At 43.2% G+C, this 24,561-nt stretch overlaps 2 protein-coding genes across 2 annotated transcripts in view; both read left to right on the plus strand.

The window, feature by feature from the left end:
• Positions 1 to 4,704, plus strand: part of csnk1da (casein kinase 1, delta a) — a 33,031-nt gene extending 28,327 nt beyond the window's left edge. Inside the window, exons 7-9 of the mRNA XM_034088802.2 lie at positions 860 to 1,028; positions 1,140 to 1,249; positions 2,242 to 4,704. Coding sequence (XP_033944693.1) covers positions 860 to 1,028; positions 1,140 to 1,249; positions 2,242 to 2,295 — 333 coding nt within the window. The 3' untranslated portion in view covers positions 2,296 to 4,704. The remainder of the gene's footprint in view (positions 1 to 859; positions 1,029 to 1,139; positions 1,250 to 2,241) is intronic.
• Positions 4,705 to 7,461: 2,757 nt separating this feature from the next.
• slc16a3a (solute carrier family 16 member 3a) lies at positions 7,462 to 20,294 on the plus strand. Its single transcript, XM_034089507.2, has 6 exons — positions 7,462 to 7,653; positions 16,053 to 16,314; positions 17,054 to 17,197; positions 17,389 to 18,008; positions 18,109 to 18,289; positions 19,222 to 20,294. Exons 2-6 carry the CDS (start codon positions 16,092 to 16,094, stop codon positions 19,608 to 19,610), a joined length of 1,557 nt encoding a protein of 518 aa, XP_033945398.1. The 5' UTR covers positions 7,462 to 7,653; positions 16,053 to 16,091; the 3' UTR covers positions 19,611 to 20,294.
• The last annotated feature ends 4,267 nt before the right edge of the window (positions 20,295 to 24,561 follow it).

A 24,561-nucleotide genomic window follows, 5' to 3' on the forward strand; every position in this document is an offset into this window, starting at 1 on the left:
TACGGCTTTACTTCATACCATTCTGTTGCTAGCTGTTTGGTTTCCCCCGTGGATAGAACACATCAGTGTCGGCGGGACAATCAGCAAATTACGATAGAAATGCTGCTAGAAATTCAATCTGATGAATTTACTTTACAAACTGTTTAAAAAGACCAATGCTGTGTTTTGTGTTAAATGTGTGAAACTCAATAAAGAGTATTTATTAAAAAAACAAGTGCAACAGGAAACAGAATGGAGATATGTGCAATGGGACACCCCAATAACGTTTTAGAAGAGGCTCCCAGACACTAAACAAGTATTTACTATATGTATTACTTGTATTATACAGAAACATTTACAAGCTAAGAATAGAATAGAACATTCGACTCCAACCCTAAATACAAAACGGTCCCAACACATTTATTTCATCCGTCTAAACATTGGCTTAACACATGAAGGATATAATGAACACAGACGCATTCAGAGGGAAGATAATGATACTAACAGCATTTAGGACACTCGCTGAATCCCTTCAGCAACACATATACACATAAATGCACATCGTCAATTGTCGGGTTGGGGATGTTCCTCTCGGACCAATCAGTGGTCTGGAGGGTTTTAACTCCACCTTCTAGTATGGTAATAAAATGAGTTCAAGATACTATCCCCAACTTTTGCAAATGGAAAACCGATAGTTGTGTAGAGTTGTACCATGCATGGAAACATGTGATCATGTGACAGGCCTGGACCATTTCATTTGTATTCAGAGCTCAGAATACAAGTACCATTGTCACCGTGTTTGGGCAAGTGCCGAATTGACTTTTCACCAAGTTGTTGGATTCGGAAAGACGCTATTCATGTTAACGACTGTGTGTGTTAGGGGGCCAACCGGGCGGTGGAGGATGCAGAGAGGGAGCGGCGGGAGCGTGAGGAGCGTCTGAGGCACAGCAGGAACCCGGGGGCCCGGGGCATGGCCTCGGCCTCCAGCAGAGCCAGGGCAACACAGGAGGTCGCAGCCCCCTCCCCACTCAACCCCGCCTCACAGACAGGTCAGTACACACACTCTTTAAACCGAAGGAATGACGGTTCATCTTCCAGTCACTTTGAGTTTGAGGGGCCTTTCCATCATCGTATTTATTTGACTTGTCGTTGTGTCTCAGGTTTAGAGAAGGAGAGGAAGGTGAGCATGCGTCTTCATCGCGGAGCACCAGTCAACATCTCCTCCTCAGACCTGACGGGGCGCCAGGACGCGTCCCGCATGTCCTCACAGGTAACACACACATAGTGCTTGGTTACGCAACGTAGGAACACCTCGATAGGTCTGACACACCAAACTCTGTTAGCGCATTGGAGCAGCAACGTTCTGAGTTCGGGTCGGTAGCATTGGTGTATTCCCAATCAATATGGATTTCAGTAGCTGCCCCTCATATTGATCAACTACTGTGGCAGTGAACACACACTGTTATTGGTTCCAGCTGGATACTTTAGTGTAGTAAACGACCTTTTAGCTTCACTAGACTTTCCATGTAAAACTCATCATCTGTGATGAATTGTTTAGCGAATGGACCAAAAAGGAAACGTATATAACAAGAGAACAAAGTGTGCAGACGTTTTTGCACCGAGCAGCAGCAGCGAGAACAATTACGATTTTTTTCTGGGAGTTGTTTTTTTCCATCCTGCATGGATGTGTTTTTTCGTCTTCATTAGGCCCCATGTTCTTGAAGACAAAGTGCTCCCCTGGAGGTCAAACAGCCGGTCAAATCCTAACGAGCTTTAATCTGTCCACATACTGTAGCGGCGAACTAAAGAAACACAACAAAAAAAGGACTCAAAATGAGTTGCAGCTGAGGCACCAGGAAGCCAGCCTTACTCGAGAGATGTTCAATGTCCAGGCACGAATATCCTCTGTGCATTTCTTTAGGTTCATCCCAATCAACACAATGGCTTACCCTGTGGCCTTTCCCATGTTCCCCTGGTGTGCCCGTCCCACCACCACCTGTGTCTAATACATAATCAGGTTCCCAACACCGCCTTCAAAATAAAAGCATAAATAATTACTTGAACTGAAATAACTACGATAAATAATGATTAATTTGATATAAACAAAAAACTGCTGGAAAACTTTTAATTACTAAAAAAACCTAATTCAATGTGTAGCTCCAACACACACGGTTGAACTACTAACACATGGCGTTGATTCCTTTTGTGTTATTAAAACATTTGGTCCATGTGATCAGTGATGTTGCTGCGTCTCTCCTGCAGGCTCTGTCCTCCCGAGTCACGCCCAGCGGCCTCCAGTCTGCAGCTCCACGGTGAAAGCTGCCCAACATCCACCTGTGCACCATGGAGGCCTCAACATGCACCGCCTGCCTGCAGCGAGCACACACACACACACACACACACACACACACACACACACACACACACACACACACACACAGGACTGTTAACTGACAGAGGGGGACTACCATCCAATGCACCAGAAGAGTCTGGCTGCTCTCTTGTTCACTTTACAGAGGAAGAGCTGCACAACCAGGAGTGTCTGGTGTGTGTCTGTGTGTGAGCACCCCCCTCCCCTCCTGAAGCCTTGGATTTTCTTTTCTTTTTAACATTTTGGTTTTACTTTTTGTTCTTTAGCATTAAAACTTTTCTTCCACCAGCTCCACTGATCAGACTTCACGAGGGTCTGTTATCGTAGGACTTTTTGAAAACTGGAAGAGACATGATCCATCTTTGCATTGTTAAAGGACAGTGCCTAAACTCTAACGTCTGTCCTGAAAGACTCCTTGAATCCCACAAGTCTTTTTTTGTTTAGATGTTTGAGGTTTAAATGTTAAGGTAGGCATTGTTTTAAAAATGGGACAAGAGGTCTTTTTAATGTTCTAGTTTCAAAGGTGTCTTCTTTTAGTTTTGTCCTCCTCAGGTGCGTGTTGTATTTGATCCGAAAATGACACGCAGCACTCTCTGTCCGTGTACAGGCTGTGACTGCAGTGTGCTGCTTGGGAAATCTGTGAATGGATGACGTTTTAATCTGTGCGTAGTGATGTGCTTTGTGTGTGTTTGTGTGGTTCTGTTTTAGGGTTATACAAGAACATGTCAGGGTGTATTTTCTTTTAGGGCTCCGAACTCCTCTGCCTCCTAACTGCTTTGTACACCATATAACGTCTGCCTCCATTTTTTCAAGTCCACCTCTGGCCATTTTCTACCGAGACCTCGACAAACTGTCTGTATTATCGTTGGACTCAACTTCCGAAACCTCACAGATGCCAAACAAAATTACTTTCCAGTGGAATGATTGTTCGACAGCGCAGATAAATCCACGGCCGTTCTCACCACGGACACACAGTGGTAGATATGATGTGTCCATTTGCTGGATTGTATTGCAGAAATGGATTTCCGTAAGCAAAACATCTCTTCTGCGAGTTTGGTCGGAATGAAAGCATTCTTCTCTTAAAGCCGCCTTCACGTGATGTGCAATCTAATCCTCGCTAACCGAAGATCGACGCAGAGCCTTGCGGGGAAAACAGCTAGCTAGTTTTGCTACTATGGTTACTTTTCCTGCTAGCTTGCACGACTACCTACAGCTGTTATCCGATTGGTTGCTCTTTGAGAGGTCAGAAACAATCGAGGTGAAATAAAAGAAAATGTGAGTTTGGTTGGAATCAAATAATGTATTCTCGCCTGAAGGCGCCGCTACACAATGCGCAATTTACGCAGAGCCTTGCGGAAAAAACGGCTAGCTAGTTTAGCTTCTATGGTTACTTCCATTGCTAGCTTGCACTGCTACGTACAGATTATCTGAGTGGTTACACTGTGAAAGGTTAGAGACCATAACAATTTGAGACAATTTGGGGTGGTGGGTGACACATGAGGGTAGCACTTCCACGTAGTCGGGCAACATCGCTCTCTTTATAGAAACAAAACAATGTCAGCGTAGCCGTTTTATCGCTGATGATGTGAAAGCATGCTTTATCCAAACAATTTCTGACGGTGTTAAAACATGTAGCTACGTGGTTGCACTGGAAGCAACAGAAGTGAAGCCATGCAGCTCACATGATTCATTTATGACATGAAACAAAATGAAAGGCGTTAGGATCAGTTAATGTGAGAGTCCAGGTAGAAAATGGACCGCCGTGCTTTTAAGAGGCTTTAAGGACGCAAGGAGGTCATGGAGCGCTGTCTTAAGAAAGCGTGTACGAGCCATGTTGGACTTTTTCGGTCACCTGTGAATGACCAATGAGACCTGCAGACTTTAAAGTAGGACATCCTTGATGTGATAGACTACTGGTTGTAGGCTGTAATTGTGGGAGGGGGGGTTGTACATGCTTGTTCTGTTGTCATGTATAAGGTGTTACTCTGTCTGCCACGTCCGGATGATGGAGGCGGAATACGGAGGGATTGGAAACGCCTCATTACACAGCTCACATTGGGGCTTGAAAAACAATCTAAAGTGGCGGATGAGCTTGTTTGTCTCACTGATGAAGGCGATGATAGATGCAGGAACACTAAACAAGGGATAATGTTTTTTTCAATGTCTGCGTCTCACTTATTTTCTTAGTTTGTCACCTGCGGTCCAGTTTGGCTTTGAACTGCTCAGCGGATATATCTCTTACTGTGGATTCAAGGGAAATCTTTCTTTCCACTCCCACCTTAAGACTTATGCTCCTCATTTGTAATGCCACTGTATTTGTGTATTTTAAAAGTGTAAATAAATAAGTACTTGTATGTGTTTCTTTTTATTTATTGGGATGACTCAAGAGAAAGCTGTGGGTATGTTTTATTTGCCCTTTAGACCGCATGGAACCATCCTCTGGAGACCATGGATTTCCATATTATTCAGGCATCATGCTTAATGAATTAAGGGGTTAAATGCATGAAGCTCAGCACACATGACATCCCAACTCCACATGAATGCTATTATGTCAGCAGTGGAGTATCAAAATGTTGATTAATATCCACATAATGGTGTATAAAAATACATGTAGTGTCAGTGTTAATAAGAAAATAATTTGAAGAGGCTTGGATACGCCGTCATTTGCAAGCAATCACCACAACTCACTGATACAGGAAGACAGCTGTCAATCAAGCAAAAATGCCCCAAAGCAGGAGTCCCTTTACTTCTTAAAGCTGCACTTGTCCAAATGTTTATATTCAAGGTCCCCTAATATAATCTTTTTCAACAATATATTATAGGTCTCACTCGGATATATACAAAACATGTCTCTGAAGTGTTTGGCTGAAATATCAAACAGATCATGGCTTGGTTGGTCATTGTCTAATGGTCGCACAATCCTTAAAAAACATTGTAACATCACAAAGTGTCCAACATCTGATCAGCTCATTTTCAGACAGGTTTTTATATAAATGGATCAGGACAAAAAGAGAGGGAATATTTTTTCCTGAAGCTTTCGGAATCTCTTTACACAGAGAGGACACGTGTTTATGTATATAAGACATGAAAAAGTGGATTTTGAATAATAGGTGACCAGTTTTGGAGCTCATTCCCTTTCTTCTTTGGCGTTGCGGATGACTCTCACGACTCTCAGTATGTGAACAAACTCAAAGCCATATAAATGTATGGGCCTACATTAAAACAACTTAATATGACATATGTTAACATTAGATTACTATTTGCCCGACCTATCGAAAACAGCTTATGTTCAAACGTCATTAGTCGTATACTGTTTATTATAGACGTGTGAGAACAATTCTCATAACATGCAATCATCGTGGTCTCTAATAATTACAGAGCAGTTGAGGGGTTACTAGTAGTGGAATTAAGTACATTTACTCAAGTTCTGTACTTGGGTAAAGATTTGAAAGACTTTCTTTACTCAACTGAGGCAAATATTGTACTTTGTACTCCTCTACATTTAGTCTAAAAGCATTAGTTACAATCCAAGTTTAACTTTCATTAGTATAGAAAGTAATTGAAATAAACCTTACCAAGTGAATAATGTGAAGGAATGTGTTTGAGTTGTCACCTTGTCACTATGTCAGTATTGGTTAATGTGGGTGTGTGGATTAATGGGTAGTTAAAATCACCCATGAAGATACACTTCATTTAGTTTTGTTTATGACGAAAATGAGCCGAATAGGGAGCCCTCATTTTGTCGCAACGCTTGCGACTGATTTTTTATTTATTTAACAAAAGCATTATGCCTGGATATTAGGTTGACTTTTTGCCATACGTGTAAAGGAAATGGAACGCAATAACGGACTCTGGCTTCGATATAAATTGTAATTGTTGCACGCTACAATAATCCGTCTTTGCAAATACAGTCTTAAAAAAGACAGGTAATATTTATTTATTATTGGTTTTTCTTTTTTTTGCCATTTCTCCAGTGGCGGTTCTAGACCAATTTGACTGGGGGGGCCACTGGGGGGCCAGTTATTTTCTGAGGGGGGCACAATAAATGCAGGACGAAAAAGAGAACTAGACAGTATGAAGTAATTGCGCATAAGAAAACAATGCAATACAGTTATTGGTATTTGTTTCAGTACACTTATTTATTTCAGATAGATCTTATAGTTATTACTGTTAGCTTCAGCTTAAGTTATAGTGCAATGTTTGCACTCACACCATATTTATATAAAAATAAAGGCAATGAACAGTTACATCTCCACTTTACATAAGGGTGTCTGCACAATCTCACATTACAGCAACAAAATCCTGCGTTTTTTGGCAAACCGAGTACCAGAAGATATACATTTTTTTTTTAAACTTTTCATTGTTAGGGGGGCCACAGGGGGGGTCAGAGGTCAGTGTTAGGGGGTACTGGCCCCCCCTAGAACCGCCCCATGCATTTCTCTGTTTTCATCCTTAATAATTGTTCAGTCAATGTGCGCATGCATGGATCAAAGTGTCCGTGAAGGGATGCACATTCTCCCTCTGCTTACAGGGTCACATTCTCCCTCTGCCCCCCTGGCCCCCCCTAGAACCGCCCCTGCATTTCTCTGTTTTCATCCTTAATAATTGTTCAGTCAATGTGCGCATGCATGGATCAAAGTGTCCGTGAAGGGATGCACATTCTCCCTCTGCTTACAGGGTCACATTCTCCCTCTGCCCCCCTGGCCCCCCTAGAACCGCCCCTGCATTTCTCTGTTTTCATCCTTAATAATTGTTCAGTCAATGTGCGCATGCATGGATCAAAGTGTCCGTGAAGGGATGCACATTCTCCCTCTGCTTACAGGGTCACATTCTCCCTCTGCCCCCCTGGCCCCCCCTAGAACCGCCCCTGCATTTCTCTGTTTTCATCCTTAATAATTGTTCAGTCAATGTGCGCATGCATGGATCAAAGTGTCCGTGAAGGGATGCACATTCTCCCTCTGCTTAGTAACTGCCTGGCGTACATCATGTTTCCCCACGTGTACCCAGTGTGTGAATAAAACATTAGGCCAGAAATAGCGTTCAGGGACACGGATAGGGGCATTAGGACCCAGCAGCACAGATGCTCCTCCACTCTGGTGATGGTCTGCGGGCAGACGTGCGGGGAGGAACGCAGCGCCGGTGCTGAGGCAGGAGGCTGGAGCTGGGACAGATACTGAGAGGCTGAGGCTGGGAGAGGGACAGAAGACGGAGGCAACAAGAGGGTCTGAGACAGGAGGCTGGGAGAAGGATAGAGACTGAGAGACAGGAGGCTGAGGAGGGACATCTCTATGCAGCATCAGCCGGTAAGAGACTCACATCACTGCGTGTGTTCTGACATCACTACAGATCACTGTGTGCACAATGTTCCTGCGTATAGGCCTACATATGAGTGCAAGTCAATATGGGGCCGGTCAGTGTGAGTGAAGCAGGAAGGCATCTGTCACAGCCACAGTGACACCTGACTATTAATAGCTACATAATTTCGCATAATTTGTCATTTTTGCTGTACCTTTATTAAAAAAATGCCAGCGAACAGTGCATGTCGTGACAGAGTTGTGTGCTGAGGATCTTCCCCTGTATGGATGAAACTAGTCAAGACTGTATATTTAAGTTTCAAAAACTAAAACCTTTAATTTCTAGACCAGTAAATGCTTTTTTTCAATGACACTCAACATGTACATTGAAACTATGAAAAAAACACATACTTAAAATATACAACACACTTCTGAGAAGGTGAGTTTTGATGTGTGATTTCAACATGAACAGATGGGTGCAGTCATGGAGGGGTTTTGGTGAGGGATTACCAGAGGGAGTAGGGGGCAGTGATGGAGAAGGCTCTGTCCTGTGAGGCGGAAACAGGATGTTCGCGTGAGAGGAGGATTGTGGTGACGGAGCAGGTCAGTGAGGTAGGAGGGGGCCTGGTTGTGGAGGGTTTTGTAAGTGAGAAAAAGGGCTTTAAAATGTATGCCTTGAGAGACAGGGAGAGAATTGAGAGAATGGAAGACAGGGGTGAGTTTGGATTACGTGCCAAATGAATGCTGTCGTAGCAGTCGATTTTGCATGTGATGAAGGCATGGATCAAGGTTTCAGCAGCAGGAGAGGAGAGGGCAGTTCAGGTGATTTTGAGGAAGGATTGACTACCGATAGAAGAATAGTGTAAGTGAATCCTGTGGGTGTGGTCTGGTCAAGTGAGAAATTGGGTTACGATTCACTTTGAAGGACATGATGGCACTTTATTTGGTGTAAGTATCTAGAAAGGACAGGGGAACTAAAGAACAGGTTGACGGGACTACTAAAACATGAACCAACAGGATGTCGGCCATGACCCCCGACTCAGGGGGGACACCTTCTTAAGAACTGATGAGACGGAACTAACCAGATGCCTTGCATGAAATCTGGCACAGGAACCAAAGAAATGTTGGACAGGCCCCGACACAGTAACTAACAACACATTTGACCCCTAACACAGGAACTATCAAGACTTTGGAGGGGACCTTGACTCAGGAACAGACTAGATGTTGGACAGGACCTTCAACACAGGAACTGACTAGATGTAGGACGGGAACCCATACACAGAAACTGACGAGACTTTGCATGAGACCTTTGACACAGAAATGTATAGAGATGTCAGCCAGAAGCCTAAACACAGCCCACATTGGAACATGTACAGGACCCGATTGGTACCCTTAGAAGGGACCAAAACTGAGACAGGACCATTTTTGAACAAGGCCACTGACACAGGTCGAGATGATGCCAGGACCCCCGACGCGGGATCTATCAAGACGTCAGCACTTTACGACACAGGAACTATCAAGACGTTCACTGGGGTGCTCCCAATTTGCTGGCCAGAACCCGCTACCCCAACACATCCTCACTCCCAGGTCGGCCTATGTTGACGTTATGTCAAGTCCCCTGCCGGCTTTTTCCAACGCAAGGGGGGGGGCCTTAGCGTCCATTTTCAACGCAAGGGGGGGGGCCTTAGCGTCCATTTTCAGCTTTCCGGGATGTCCATGTGCTTCTATGGACGCTCATGGAAGCACGGCATTCGTTTGTGTCGACTGCCCTTAAAGGCAATGTGAGCGTCCATTCTCATTGGATAGCGGAGAATTGTACACCCGGAAGTAAATATTCCCCTTACTGACGATTGATTTTACAGTGATATCTGCACTACTCATCGACTATAAAACACCAGATTATCCTTGTTAATTACACAACATTGATTGGTTTAAATTGTGTGCAATGCTTTTGTATTTTTCCCCTTCGATTCGGAGAAACAAATCTTTTTTCGGAGTAAAGGATGGCAGAAGACACTACACTACCCAGAATCCCCAGCTATCATTTCTCCCTGCAGAAAAAGAAAACATGGCCGAATTTCGTTTTATTCTGGGTGTAAAATGCCTATTTTAAAGTTAGTTTGGCCATTAAAATGCGTTTTGATGTCATTTGATGCGAGAAATATGAGTTGTTATTTCAGATTATGTGTGCAGTGGATGTACATGATCTTTAGTTTGCTAGTTATTACGAAGATTACTTCAGGAAATTGCGTCCAACGTTTTCATTGTTACCAAGGTGGTTGCTAGGGACGCTGCTATCGATATTATTTCTGTTATGTTGTGTAACTGTTTAATGGTGTTATCTTTATTGCTACCCCCTTCCCCGTCAATGTATAGTGTTGGTCCACAGCGCAAACATATTAGTTTAACAAAATCCGCATCTAAAGATACGTTATTTCCCCCTGTGCAATTCCAGTCTCACATCTCACAGCACATCGTCATTAACAAATACCGGAAACAGATCGAAAACATTTTAAAAAAATAAAATAATACCTTATTCCGAGTGTGCTTGCTTTTCTCTTTGAAAGTCATCACATAACGGCATTGTAATACACGGTTCGGCTGCATTAAATATTACATATCTGCCGTAGTTCTGTATTTATAGCCCTGATGAGAAGACAAATATGAGGAACTGAAAACGTGACGTGGATCATAAATATATCAGCCATTAAACAACATCTTACATTTCTTTTCACACAATACGTCTCCTTGCCGTATCAACACTAATTCGGCTCACTTTTATATTTGATACAATTGGTAGATAGGCTGTATTTACACCATAAAGGTGCACAGATGATATAAAGAGACACCTGGTGGTTAAAGCATGTTATTGAATTTCATTATTTTTATTATTAGATATTAATAGGATCCCTATAAAGTATATTCATTACTCGTTATTCTCTACTAATAGTTAATTAAAGACTGTATATAATGACTATTTTGCACATCCCGTTCAAGATTTCAAGATGTTCTAAGGTTTATTGACATATCATATAGGCCTACACAACTGTGGTGTAGTTCTGCACTGAATGAAAAACTTGGGTCGCAGGTTCCTCAACAGTGCATTACAAGACATCTATCAATATGTGTGCATACCTCCAGCAATGTTAACTATGTTGAAGCACTTATTTTAACTGATATTATACATAATGTATTATACTCTTATGATGTATGCAGATATTTCATCTCCGGCCTTGTCAGGTATTGAACAATCAATAAATAAAGAACACAGAATTGTTAAATATAAAACACAGAATGTGTGTGATTATACTAAATGATTTTCAAATAAACACCACTGCATATTTAACTGTTACACATGCTGATGTAACGCAAATGTTCCAACTTGGGATCAATAAAGTATATCTTATCTTAAGCTGATCGATGGCTACTGCCATATTTGCAAAATGTGCCTCTGAACCTTGACAAGTGCATGTTTCAGGCTTATCAATTAATGTAATGTAATGTTATCAATTAACAACAGGAGGGGTCACAAACATAAGTCCAGCTGTTAAATAAAGCTCTTCTGACCTTAGCTGGCGTGTGGGTATATATATTAATACTGCCCATTATGGGCACCAGCAATTTTCACCCATTTATTAATTATATGTTTTAAATGTGAGTGTTTCCTGTCCCCTAAACCTCCAGGGATGTACACAGTTTAATACTGGCAACTTCTTATTATGGGAAATACGAAAACGTCTTTTAAAACTACAACTCCCAGTAGAGACGTGCCATAGAGAACATGTTGCGAAACAGAATAGCCAGCATGTGTAGTTCTGGGTACGGGGTGGGGGAGGGGGGGGACGCGGTGGACCCGTTCAAATCCAGTTTTGAACAGTCTGCCGTGGTTCCATCCCATTTCAAGTGCTGTTCGAGGCTCGGTAACCCTCGGAGCACACTCTCCAATGACAGAGCTTGAGGACTATCACGGGGTTTGTCAAACAGAGCACATGGTGTAGTCCAAACGATAGCTGGGGATTCTGGGTAGTGTAGTGTCTTCATTGCCTTTAAGGGCAGTTGACACAAACGAATGCTGTGCTTCCATGAGCGTCCATAGAAGCACATGGACATCCCGGAAAGCTGAAAATGGACGCTAAGGGCCCCCCCCTTGCGTTGAAAATGGACGCTAAGGCCCCCCCCCTTGCGTTGAAAATGGACGCTAAGGCCCCCCCCCTTGCGTTGGAAAAAGCCGGCAGGGGACTTGACATAACGTCAACATAGGCCGACCTGGGAATGAGGATGTGTTGGCTACCCAGGATATGTCCATTGTGGTACAGGACTGCAGATATTCTGGGTTGCTTGGCCGCTTATACAGCTTCTAATATGTGCCTTTGTTTATCCTGTGAATGACAGAGCAAATGTCATACTGCTTGTGAAGTTACATAACATACCACATTTCCGTACATTAGCCTTTTGGGTCATTCTCAACACATCCAAAAAGCAAATGCGTCATTCGCTGTTGGGAGGATATTTGAGGACTTCAAGCCACTACCTTCTGCTAATCTGAGAGTACCTGAGTTGTTTGCTGATGGGTGAAGCAGCCTCCATAACTAGATGTTTGGCACACAGTGTAACTTGAAGACAGATGCAGAGGACGAATGAAACATATTTCCCCCGGGACTGACTGGTAACGTCACATTCCCGTTAGCATGAGGTGGGAAATAATCATGTTACCCAGAGACACTGGATTGTTGGCTGAATTGTCCTGAGCTCAGCTGGCATTTCCCACACAACTCAACCTCTTCAGCTCTTTAAGAGGTTGTAAATTAGCTGATAGAACAACTGGCTTTTTCCTCACTGAGCCAAAGTGACTTTAGTGCTTCGATCTGTAGATGTCTAGAGAGAATTGTCCCATGTTCTGGGGCGAGGTGCTAAATTGTAGTTGTGGTGGTAAAAGCCATGTCTGGCTCCAGAGGCCAGGAACTATTAATCACACAGTGCTGTCCCATAACTAAGAATAAGATGGTGCAGTCCCACAGTCATACTCGGTCACACTTGCTGCTCTGGTAACTGCTGGACTGGTTATACTGAAGCTGATGAGCTGAAATGTTAGAAACAGTTAAACTGCTATGGATGGAGTGTTCAGATTAAATCATACCAGTGAATTTCATGCGTAATAGTCTATAATCAGGTAATAGTGATTTATTCAAAACGGTAGCACAAAATATCAGTACGAACATTTTGAATAGGCCTATACCAGGGGTGGGGAACCTCCGGCCCCCGGGCCGTATACGGCCCGCGAGACCATTTGGTGTGGCCCTCGAGGTAATTTATAAACACACGCAAAAAAGAAAAAAATTAAAGAAATCTAGACCGCAAAATAATTAAACAAGTGAGTGCCTGTTTTTCCTGGCCACGGTCAGGGTCCTTGAACACAACACAAGCCTAACGTGTCATCACGTGGTATATGTCTCGTCTGACAGGGGTGTAGTTCTGACGGAAAGCACCAGAACGCAGCTCCGCTCCGGCACTTCCAAAAATTGCAGTACCCATAAGGAGCCATACACATGCTGCAGTTTTTGCGTGGCTGTGTCTTAGTTGTAAGCCCAGTGGCGATCTGTCATACTGATCATACAGTCAATAACTTTGATGTTATTAGCATCTGGTTAGCTAGCTATGCTAACGAATATAAGAAGCTTTTTCTCCAACCAGTGAGGTAAAGGCACATCTTTATATGATCATTATAGTTATAAAAAAATAAGAGAATAAAGTAAACCGGTATAAAAGTTGTTATTAATAAACAAGAATACAGTTTGAAAGAGGAGTGATTTGTAAAATATCCATAAAGAAAAGAAAATCTGTTTACAGTTAGGTTTCATATGGATGTTGAGAGATGTATCCATAGATCTCCTAATGTTGCTCTCAAAGTGCACCAGATTGATGCTTTTAACTTCAACATTTAAAAAAAAAAAATCTTCCCGGGGGAGCAGGACCTAACCTCCTCTAGGGACAGGTCCCCCCCACTTAAATCATGTTCACATGGATAGGAAACTAAATACATTTCCACACAGTGTCCATATCTTTCTGTTTTGGTGGTCAAGCCACAACCGTGCAAGTGCATGCATGCGTGAGTCATGGCAAGATATTTGGATTAAGAGGTTGCTTTTTCTTTGCACAGCATGAAAGAAAGGCGAAATGAATGGGCTGTGATTTTAGTATTTTTAAGGTCAATAATTTGTACGGCCCTCGGAGGATGTTGAAAACATTGAAATGGCCCTTGAGAGGAAAAAGGTTCCCCACCCCTGGCCTATACAGTATAGAACCACCATATTTGATAAGTGGCTGAAAATCCTTCCATGATTGTCTGTTCCCATAGATGTTAGCTGCTGTTAAGGCACGTAAAACATCTAATGAGTCGTTCTACATGTGTACTAGAAACGACTAGCTCTACTCTGCGGGACAAGAACACTGCTGTTTTTTTCTTCAATGCCTTATGGATGAATGTTGAAGATGCTTAGTTTTCGCATTGGACACGTTAGCTTTTAGCCTCAACCTTATAGCATGTAGGCATCCTTTGAGCTTTTGCTTGCGAGCTACAGATGATCAAAGCGTTATTTTAGCCACCACTTCCAGCTTCCACTGAGAATTAGATTTTGTGTCTTTAATGTGGCTGGTAAATGTGCAACTGTTCTCATTGTACACAGTAAACAATGACACCATAGCAACAGCAACTATTCTTTCTATCCTTTTTATTCTCCTGTTGGATCATCTCATTTCTGTTGGAACTCCTGTCCCCTGCTCTGCAAACCAGTGCTGATATGATGTGTCACTGTGAAGACCTGTGAGGGGGGGCTCTCTGACCAACTGTTAGCATCATCCCTACCAACAGATACAGTGCATAATGTTGAATCCTTTTTCTACACATCTGGGGCTCTAAGGGCAAACAATGTGGAGCTAAAGACAAGTGAACGTGTTCGTCAAAGTGGTCATGTTAAATGCTTCGCGTGTACATGTTACGAACTCAGACACTTAGGATGTAGGACCCAATTGCAAGACCCGGGAGACAGAGGTAAAGTATTTGTAAGATACTTTATTTTCCAAAACAGCATTGAACAACAAAAAAGGTAACTATAAAATCTCTAGCCGAGATGAAAAAAATAGAGAACAAAAAATGAAGGCGTAGTGAGGAATCAAACTTTTCAAAAGCACAAAGAGCATAGACCTGACCATAGCAAGAGACAATAGCACACAGACCTGAACATGACGAAAACGAACTGACACTGAACACGGGGAGACAGGGGAATTTAAACAGGGTATCAAGAGACAGGTGGGAACAATCAGGGGCGGGGCTTACGCTGATTAGCACAGGAGACGCAGAAGGGGTGACAGGTGAAAACAATCAGGAAATTAGACACACCAGGGAAACTAACGACAGACATGAAAACACAGGAGCCTCATCCCAATACCCCTCCTCGACTCCTCCTTTCCCTCACTCGCGTCCCTTCCTTGCATCTTAGCTCCGCCTCCATAAGATGTGAGCGAGAGACACGAGGAGGTGACGCGAGGACAGAGGAGTCCTCAGGTATTAATTGGGATGTCCTCGTTCACTCACTCTTAAACGATGTCTGTTAATGATGACATGCGCACAGCTGTATCCCCTCTCATCGGGCTTAACTGAAGAACCCTTAGAACCGGCCCATTTCTGGTTAACTATTTATTTTAATTAATGAAGCTTTCTCTTGTTAGTCAAGGAATTCAATGTATGATGGTTGGTCCTGCTTTTGTGTTCCGTTTTGGTGTAAAATGTAGCCTACATTTAAATAAAAATATAATTATAGTAATGTAAAAGCCTTTTAGAAATTGAATTGCACATAATAATTCCCACGGAGCTGTGAGCACTTATACATTTATGTGACGCTTTTCCACTCATCGTCCAGTTGTCGGTTTTCCTCTGAAATGGACCAGCTGTGAAGGTGGGGGCGGGGCTTTTATACGCGAGTAGTGAAAACACTTCCGCATAGTCTGCTCGCGTGTATCCTCCCTTTCGTCTCCTCCCGCACCCCTCCCCCCTCACCCCTCCTCGACTCCTCCGTGTGCATTTCAGCTATTGGGACGTCCTTCAAAATGGCGTGTCTTGATCGATTTTCGGGTCAAGTCCCAGAGGAGGGGAAGAGAGGAGTCGAGGAGGGGTATTGGGATGAGGCTAGGGAAAAAAGACCAGACAATATACAGGGAGGAAAACATGACAAGGAGAACAGAAAAACACCCACTACCAGACACACAAACTTAAAACCGTGACAGTACACTGTGGATTACTGAGTTCTAACTGCTGATGGCCCATATTATCATGACAAAAACGTTGCAGAATGAACTGTACTTCAAGAGAAGCGCTAGAACACTGCTTGTTGTGATTTTCTTTTTCTTTTTAGATTCTCTGTGTACTTCCATTGCAACAGCCCTAGAGCACCATGGGCGGCGCGGCGGTGGAGCAGGGTCCAGGGGGTGTGAAGGCTCCAGATGGCGGGTGGGGCTGGGCGGTGCTGGTCGGCTGCTTTGTCATCACAGGTTTCTCCTATGCCTTCCCTAAAGCAGTCAGTGTGTTCTTCAAAGAGCTCATCAGGGAGTTCGATGTCGGGTACAGCGACACGGCCTGGATCTCCTCCATCCTGCTGGCCATGCTCTACGGCTCCGGTAGGTCACAGCATATTACACACACAGCACCTATACACAGTGTAATATACACACAGTTAAATACACATACAGCACGAAACAAAGCAACACAATACACACAGCACTATACACACAGTATAACCCATACACACTACAGTACACACAGCTCAATGCATATACAGGATAATACAAACAAAGTACAAGACATACAGTACAATACACACCACAATACACACACAGTACAATATGCACACATTACAATATACACAATACAATACAAAGACTGTACACACACAGTATTATAAACACACATGGTGCAAAATACACAGTACAGTATACAGACAGTACAATATACACAGAATACGATATACAATACATAAAGTACAACATATGTACAATATACATGCAGTAAAATACATATACAGTACAATACAAATTGTAAAATACAGTACAATACATATACTGTACACTCAAGGCACTCCAAATACACACATGTATGTATACATGAGAGTATATAACTCTCGACCAGAATGTTAATACCAGTAAGTTGATTTTCAAAATGTGTACCTGTGTTGAGATTATTATAAAACGAAATACTTGTTCATATTACTATATTATTATCGAGTACATTGTATGATTGAGCTAAATAGTGTTACATGTCATAACAAGTACAACTGGTTTTCTCTTTCTCTCTTTGAGGTATTTGTCAGGCCCGTATACTTTCTGCTTGACTCACACACAGTCTACTCCTCTTCGCCAGGTCCTCTGTGCAGTGTGCTGGTGAACCGCTTCGGCTGTCGTCCAGTGATGTTGGTGGGAGGCATCCTCGCTTCTCTGGGAATGATCCTGGCCTCCTTCTCCACCAGCATTATCCACATCTACCTCTCTACTGGAGTCATAACAGGTTTGATGCTCTGCTGACATTTCTCCTGAACAAACCTACCATACTCAGTCATTCGAGCTGACATAAAGTATAAAGTATTTTAGAATGTGACACATCTATAAGAACACATCCCCTACAAAACAAGACAGTTGAATGCATGTTTGCCTAAAGAAAGTCAAAGAATATAAGGAACTTTTTTTCCTTTGCTGCAGGTTTGGGGTTAGCCCTGAACTTCCAACCATCGCTCATTATGCTAAACCGCTACTTCAGTGAGAAGCGTCCCCTGGCCAATGGGCTCTCAGCAGCAGGAAGCCCTGTGGCCCTGTGCTGCCTCTCTCCACTGGGCCAGGTTCTCCAGTACCAGTACGGATGGAGGGGGAGCTTCCTCATCTTGGGTGGCATTCTACTCAACTGTTGTGTGTGCGCGGCCCTGATGCGGCCTTTGGTTGCTCCAAAGACGCTCAAGTCTAAGGAGCTGGAACAGGACAATGAAGAAGAAGAAGCAGAAGAAGCAGAGAAGAAGAAGCCCAAAGCCAAACTGCTGGACTTCTCTGTGTTCAAAGACCGCAGCTTTGTCATCTACACCGTGGCGGCGTCCATCATGGTGCTGGGGCTCTTTGTGCCGCCGGTGTTTGTCGTGAGCTATGCGAAGGAGCTGGGGAATGAGGACACCAAATCAGCGCTTCTGCTCTCCATCCTGGGCTTCATTGACATGTTTGCACGGCCCACATGTGGTCTGATAGCTGGAATGAAATGGGTGCGTCCTCGTTGCGTCTACCTCTTCAGCTTTGCTATGATCTTCAACGGAATCACTGACCTCATCGGATCACAGGTTGGTAATGGTTAACTCGTTATCAACTGGAAAGTCTGGTTTCAAAGCTAACCCTACATTTTGATTGTCCTTTACAATTCGTGTCACGATTTGTCCCCAGGCCAACGACTACACAACGCTGGTGATCTTCTGCATCTTCTTTGGCCTCTCCTACGGCATGGTGGGGGCCCTGCAGTTTGAGGTTCTCATGGCAATAGTTGGTACAGAGAGGTTCTCCAGTGCCATTGGCCTGGTGCTGCTTATGGAAGCCATCGCTGTGCTAGTGGGGCCGCCTGCTGCAGGTCAGTCAGCACAGAGCCTACAACCCATACATGTTTTCTAACCTTCATTATCTTTATTCAAAGTATTTCCCATTGAGATATAGAAAGGGGCAGCATTGTGAAGTTTAGATAAAAGAGCAAGCAACAGACTGAAAAACAGCAGTGTCTGTTCCAGGACATGTGCAATTAGTGGTCAGATAGTCTCTAATGCTGTTTTATTTTCCATGCAAGTAAAGTAGTATTATTTAATGTGTCTCTGTTGCTCACACCAAGATGAAGGTGCAAAAACATTAAAAGCACTTAGCGAGTTTTAGTAATGACATACAGCATCTGTCCACATGACCGTGGGTTGCAGCTACTGACTTTGGAGTCCATTGAAAACAGGAACAAGTAGGCCATTTGTGTGATGGGCTTTTGTAGTTGAGCCTTTTTGGGGTTTCATATTGTCAGATACAGCTAGTACTGGAGATAATATTAGTTGGTACAACTAGGGAAATTATTAAACATGAACTCTTATCAGCTACTAAAAGGCCAAAACGGTGTCATCTAGTGGCGCCAAAAGAAAGGATTTTAACAGTGAACTCCCAAGGTGTTGCTTCCCTAGAGTCCACTGGGTGCTTGGAACGTCAACCATGCACTGATTGCTCAAAGCTCGCCAAATGAGTTTCAGTTCATTTAGGTAAACGCAGACAGAAACAAAACCATAATACTTTATTGGGGAGGATTATTATTCACAAGTCGCTGAACAACACCCTAATACATTCAGTTTCATGAAGAATAATTAGCTTCAATTAGATTAGTGACAAGCTACAGTATTCGATTGCTTAACAATATCAGACCAAACCAAAATCCATGCACCTATCCATGTGTTCCTCTCCCCTGTTATTCAGTACACAGTTAGGCCATGTTTGGTAACCTAAGTAATCCTCTCATCTGTCCTCCTTCTCTGTCAGGCCGGCTTCTTGATGCCACCCATAACTACATGTGGATCTTCCTGCTGGCAGGATGCGAGGTGGTCCTGGCAGCTGTGGTCCTGGCTACATGTAACTTCCTGTTTATCAAGAAAGAGCCCTCAGCATCAGCAGACAAGCTTGAGAACATCACAGTGACAGAGGAGTGCAGCAAAGGTCCAGACGTCAATGACGAAGAAGAGAAGGGAGCAAGAGAGGAGCAAGAAAAGGAGACAAAGGAGGAGTTGAAGGAGAAAGAGGAAATGGACAAAGAGAAAGAAGAGAGGATCAGGCCAGCAAGTTTAATAGTGGACTCACAGGAAGTGGAAAAGTTCTTGAAAGAGCCAACACAAAATGGAGACATGGCCAACAGTCCTGAGACAAGCCTGTGATTGGTCATGCAGGGGGCCCATACCTGTTTTATAACCCCCCAACAGTGAACTTTGAACGCCGTTAGATCGTTGTGCTTTCCTTAAATTTAGTGTTTAATCCAGATGTCAATCAAATCAAGTTTTATTTATATAATAATAAAAACACTTTACTACAATCACAATAAAAGACAATAATTTACAACAGAAATATAAAAAACAAAAACACAGGGAGTAGTCAGGTGTCATGCTCCGTTCTGACTAGAAGGCCAGAGAGAATGGCTGTTTTATCGCTACCACTGCCATATGAAATAGTAATAGTAAGAGTTACGTCAGCAATATTTAATCACTAGATGTTATAAATGTGGTGCAGCACTGGCTTGTGGATAGTTTTTTATCAAAAGTTTTATTTTTAATTAACCAGCAACTAAAGATATGGGTGATTTTGATGATATTCTGAATTTTAGCTGGAGAAATAATTGTATTGTCCATCTTCCCAGTTAAATCAACAATCGATGTATCTTACTGAACCCTGTTACATTCAAATGTGGAGCAGTTAACCTCATATTAGATATAGATTCATGCATGTTCAAAAGGTGACCGTCAATATGTGAACCTTTGTGAAAAGTTTGACAGACTCAGTGACGAACCGTGTCTATCACAACTGGACCTTCTGTCGCCGCAGCCGCCCCCTGCCGTCGCCGCAGCCCCCCCCCCCCCCGCGGCATTATAATGTCCGTCTTTTCACTGAATTGTCGTCTTGAAAAGGTTACTCACAACAATTCCGCAACAACTTCATCTTCCCCTGTTGCACTTGTCATTTCAACGTTAAAAACAATAAAACGGCATGAATTGCTTCGTCGCATTCATAGATCCTCTGGCCGTTTCTCAATCTCGAGGATACTGGCTTCCAAGCCAATATTTCAAGGATGCTACGTCATCGAGTGCCGCCGAAGGACTGTTCCAATCTCCAGCATACTTGGAATTCCACCGAGGCCGCGTCCTTGGTTTGGGGGAAATTTCGAGGCTGCACATGGGTAGACTTCACGTCCTTAAAATCCCCACAATGCTTTGCGCACGGACCAATTTCCCCAAATCTGTGGTGGAAAATGTAAGGCGGGCCTCTCATATGACGCACACCTGCACACTTGCTAGCCTGTTCCACTCTTCGTTTTCCGAATGCCAGGAAGGATTCTTGCCTAGCTTCTGAAGGAAGTGACTCGGAAGACATGTGCTACCAAGCAAGCGTACTCGCGATTAAGAAACGGCCTCTGTCTCGAGCCAGTTAACTATCGGGCCTACTAGCAGGTAACTAGAGTACCCTGGAACCGAGGGAAACTCTGAAAGAATACGCCCATTGGCTACAAATCAATATATGATTGGTTGATCAAACTGTCAGTCCAAACGTACGCTCTCAATTCAGTGCAACAGCCAGGGCATTCTATCAAGGATGTAGAATACCTTGGTGGTTGAAGGATATAGGCCGTTTCTCAATCTCGAGGATTCTGGCTTCCAAGCCAATATTACAAGGATGCTACGTAATCGAGTGCCACCGAAGGACTGTTCCAATCTCTAGCATATTTGGAATTCCATCGAGGCCGATTCCTTGGTTTGGGGGAAATTTCGAGGCTGCACATGGGTAGACTTCGCGTCCTTAAAATCCCCACAATGCTTTGCGCACGGACCAATTTCAAAATCCCTTGCGGAGAATTGCTGAATCGACGCAGCACACATTTAAATGTAAGAATAGTGGCGTAGAACACGTGTTGGTAAATATGTTACATTGGTTTGTTATTACCAAAAATGTGTTCCGTGAAAGTAAAGCAAGTTCATAATTAGATGGACATCGTGAGGTATTTATTTTCGGTACAGTGTATGTTGAAACCGTTAGAGAGAGTGGCACACTTCTTAGCCTGTTCCATTCTTCTTCGTTTTCCGAAGCCGTGGCTTGGAAGCATACTTGCTTCGTTTCTGAAGGAAGTGACTTGGAAGTACGCGACTACCAAGCCAGCATCCTCGCGATTAAGAAATGGCCATAGAGTGGCGATGTCCCTCTCCTTCCGGTGGACCTCCATGGGACCTTATTTCGAAAAAATTATGTATTGAAGTCAATGGAGAGAGAAAGATTATCTTTCGATCCCGTTTGAATTGTGCCACGAATTACACATATGATGTTTGTCAATTTAAAAGATAATTTTGCAAGTCAAAAAGAAAAAAATGTGTCGTAAAACTGTGAAGTAACACATTTGTTTGTGTAAAACGCTCAATGAACTACATCTCTGGTCTCGCAGAACAACACACGTCACCAAGATGGCCGTCACTACTGTCTTGTCAACAAAATGATTGACTACCCTTACTATCACCACAATGAAACACGTCCTGAAGAATGTCATGCAAAGCTGCCTGCCTTCCTTTGATTCTCTCTGAACTGCCTGGTCTTTTTAATGTTTAATGTCAACCATTTGTGCAGATAGCATGAAGTAGAAAAGATCGGCGATCGCCGATGCTAGCGTTAGCATTTCTCTCCCGGGCTTAAATGGTGTATTATAGAATGATCACACCGGTGACAGTACTCTTCACGAAGGGTTCACGAAATATGATTACTACTCTTACTGTTTAACATTTTGGGTTACTTGATGTTACTTCATATTAAGGCTAATGAAAATGACAAGGCTGTAATGCTAACTAACGTACTAGCTAGGTAGCTAACTTGATCAGCCACTCCTGGTCCTTTCATCAGACGGGAAGCGGAAGAAGAGCAAGACCCGTTGCTGCTATGACAACAGCCTGGCACTGAGCACACAGGCATCTTGTTAACGTTATCTGATCTTAGTCAGCGCCTTACAGATAGATTCTATCTCTACGGCGCTGATCTGAGCTATCTCTCAGCGGAGGAACACAGTTATGACATCACTCACGCGACTCTGGGATTTGTAGTCTTTCTTGTTGCGTATTTTTCATAGTCTTATATTTCAACAGTTTTACGACAAACTGTGACTTTTTTGACACGGAAATGATTTGTTAAATTGACAAACATCACGTGTGTAACTCAGGGCTCGATTCAAACGGGATCGAACGATACCTTTTCTCTCTCCGTTGACTTCAAGCATCATTATTCAGATATAAGGTCCCATGGACTGGAAGTAGATGGGCGTGACTTCGACACTCGATTCTACCCACAGACCCAGAACGAGATCTGATTGGTTGCTTTCTTTTCTAACACAAAACCACTGAAATGCGTGGTCCGAGAAGGACAAACAAATCAACGTAACACTGTAATATTACAGATCAACAACACGGATACCATTCTCATTTATTCATTTTATTTAGAAAATTAAATCGATTTTTTGTTTGTTTTATTTGAGTGTTCCAGGGTATTCTCTGAATACCTTGAAGGCCCTGACGGCCCGCCACAGACTTGATATCTTTGGACCTATTCTACCCTTAACTATCTCACAAAAGTTAAAAAATTCTGGGTCACCATCTAGAAACGACCCTAGGGGACATACAGTACAAGACTAGCAGGCTAACAGCTAACACTAGCTAGCCACAATTTATTAGCAGGAGTTAGTCGATCTCTTAGCTAGTTATCAGACATGCTAACTGCCAAAAGCAAGGCTCTGATGTACTCTATCAGGATAGGCCAGGGTCAGCAATAAATAAAAGTGGATGAGTATTACAATTTGGTAGAAGTCGAACTGCTTAGTTTTATGTAAAAAACAATGCAGTATTGGCTGTTTTAGGAAATGACAAAAGTTATAGTTTTGAAGATCTGAAGGAGATACCAATGGGCTTTGAGCTGAGAGCCACATACAAACAGTGTGTTTGTGAAAGTATTGAGTGATGGACTAATACACTGTTAGTTTTGGTCTTCTCATGTCTGCTTTTTGAAGGAGTGAAAACAGCTCCGTCGCGTGAGGAATAACTCCTTTCCATTGTTGCTTAAAGGTCCCCTAGTATACTGTTTTTCATCAATATATAATAGGTCTCAGATATATACAAAACATGTCTCTGAAGTGTTTGGCTCGAAACACCAAATAGATCATTGCAGCATCCCATAATCCCCTCTGTTTCAGCCCTGTTTCAATAGTGCTGATTCTCTGTCTGTTACTTTAGATGAAAATAAGGAGCCACTCCCCACGCCCCTCTGAGAGATATTTGGTTAAAAAGAACTCAATAGCCGCTTTCACACCAAGTACTTTGCCGTACTTAGTGCCCCGGCACTTAGTACCCCAGGCACTAATGGTGCGTTTCCACTGCAGGCCTCGCTCGGCCTCACTCGGTTTGGTTAGGCCTTATTAGGCCCGGCTCACTTTAATGCTGCGCTTCCATTACAGTTTAGGAACTGGGGTAGTTACTATAGTAACGCAGTGTAGGCGGAGCCGTGACGTCATCTTCAATGAGCGCCACAGAAAAACAACACAGCCGTTAGCTGTTAGCACTCAGAGCTCACAGCTCCTCATATCTGTTCAGAAACTAGACAAAAGTTAAACAAGTACAAACCACAGACTGCCTGTGTCATGGCGAATACAGTCGCTGCTTTATTTATGTCTGTATAGGCCGTTGTTGTGAGTGTGGACGGTTGGAGCATATATAACATTGGCTTAGCCAAGCTCCATTTAGAAAACACGCGTTTTAAAAGGGTTTTTCGCCTGCCTCAAAGCATTAATTCATGGTTTTTACTAACCGGTATCAGTATGTTGTTACTTCGGCATCATTTTGAAACGTGTATTACAATTAAATCACGGTCAAATATGTTCATTTTGTTGTAGTTGTAGCCCCCCCTTGACGTCACTTCTTCTTCTTCTGCTTTGGGTTTACTGGCAGGCCGCAAAAACAACTTAACGGCGTATACTGCCACCCGAAGTCCCCGGCCGGAAGTCAGTAGAAGCTGCTATTTTTATTTTTGTGTTGCCATAAATTATTCTCTCCCCGTTGGTGAGACTTTTCAGAGTTTTACGGGCGTGGTTTGCAA

Source organism: Pseudochaenichthys georgianus, chromosome 8 (assembly GCF_902827115.2).
Source record: "Pseudochaenichthys georgianus chromosome 8, fPseGeo1.2, whole genome shotgun sequence".
Lineage (NCBI taxonomy): Eukaryota > Metazoa > Chordata > Actinopteri > Perciformes > Channichthyidae > Pseudochaenichthys > Pseudochaenichthys georgianus.

Excerpts from the sequence above, each read along its gene's own strand:
- slc16a3a (XM_034089507.2), top strand. The coding sequence starts at position 16,092 with ATGGGCGGCGCGGCGGTGGAGCAGGGTCCAGGGGGTGTGAAGGCTCCA. Across the intron at positions 16,315-17,053 it reads GGCCATGCTCTACGGCTCCG|GTCCTCTGTGCAGTGTGCTG; the intron begins GTAGGTCACAGC and ends CCTCTTCGCCAG. Across the intron at positions 17,198-17,388 it reads CTCTACTGGAGTCATAACAG|GTTTGGGGTTAGCCCTGAAC; the intron begins GTTTGATGCTCT and ends CCTTTGCTGCAG.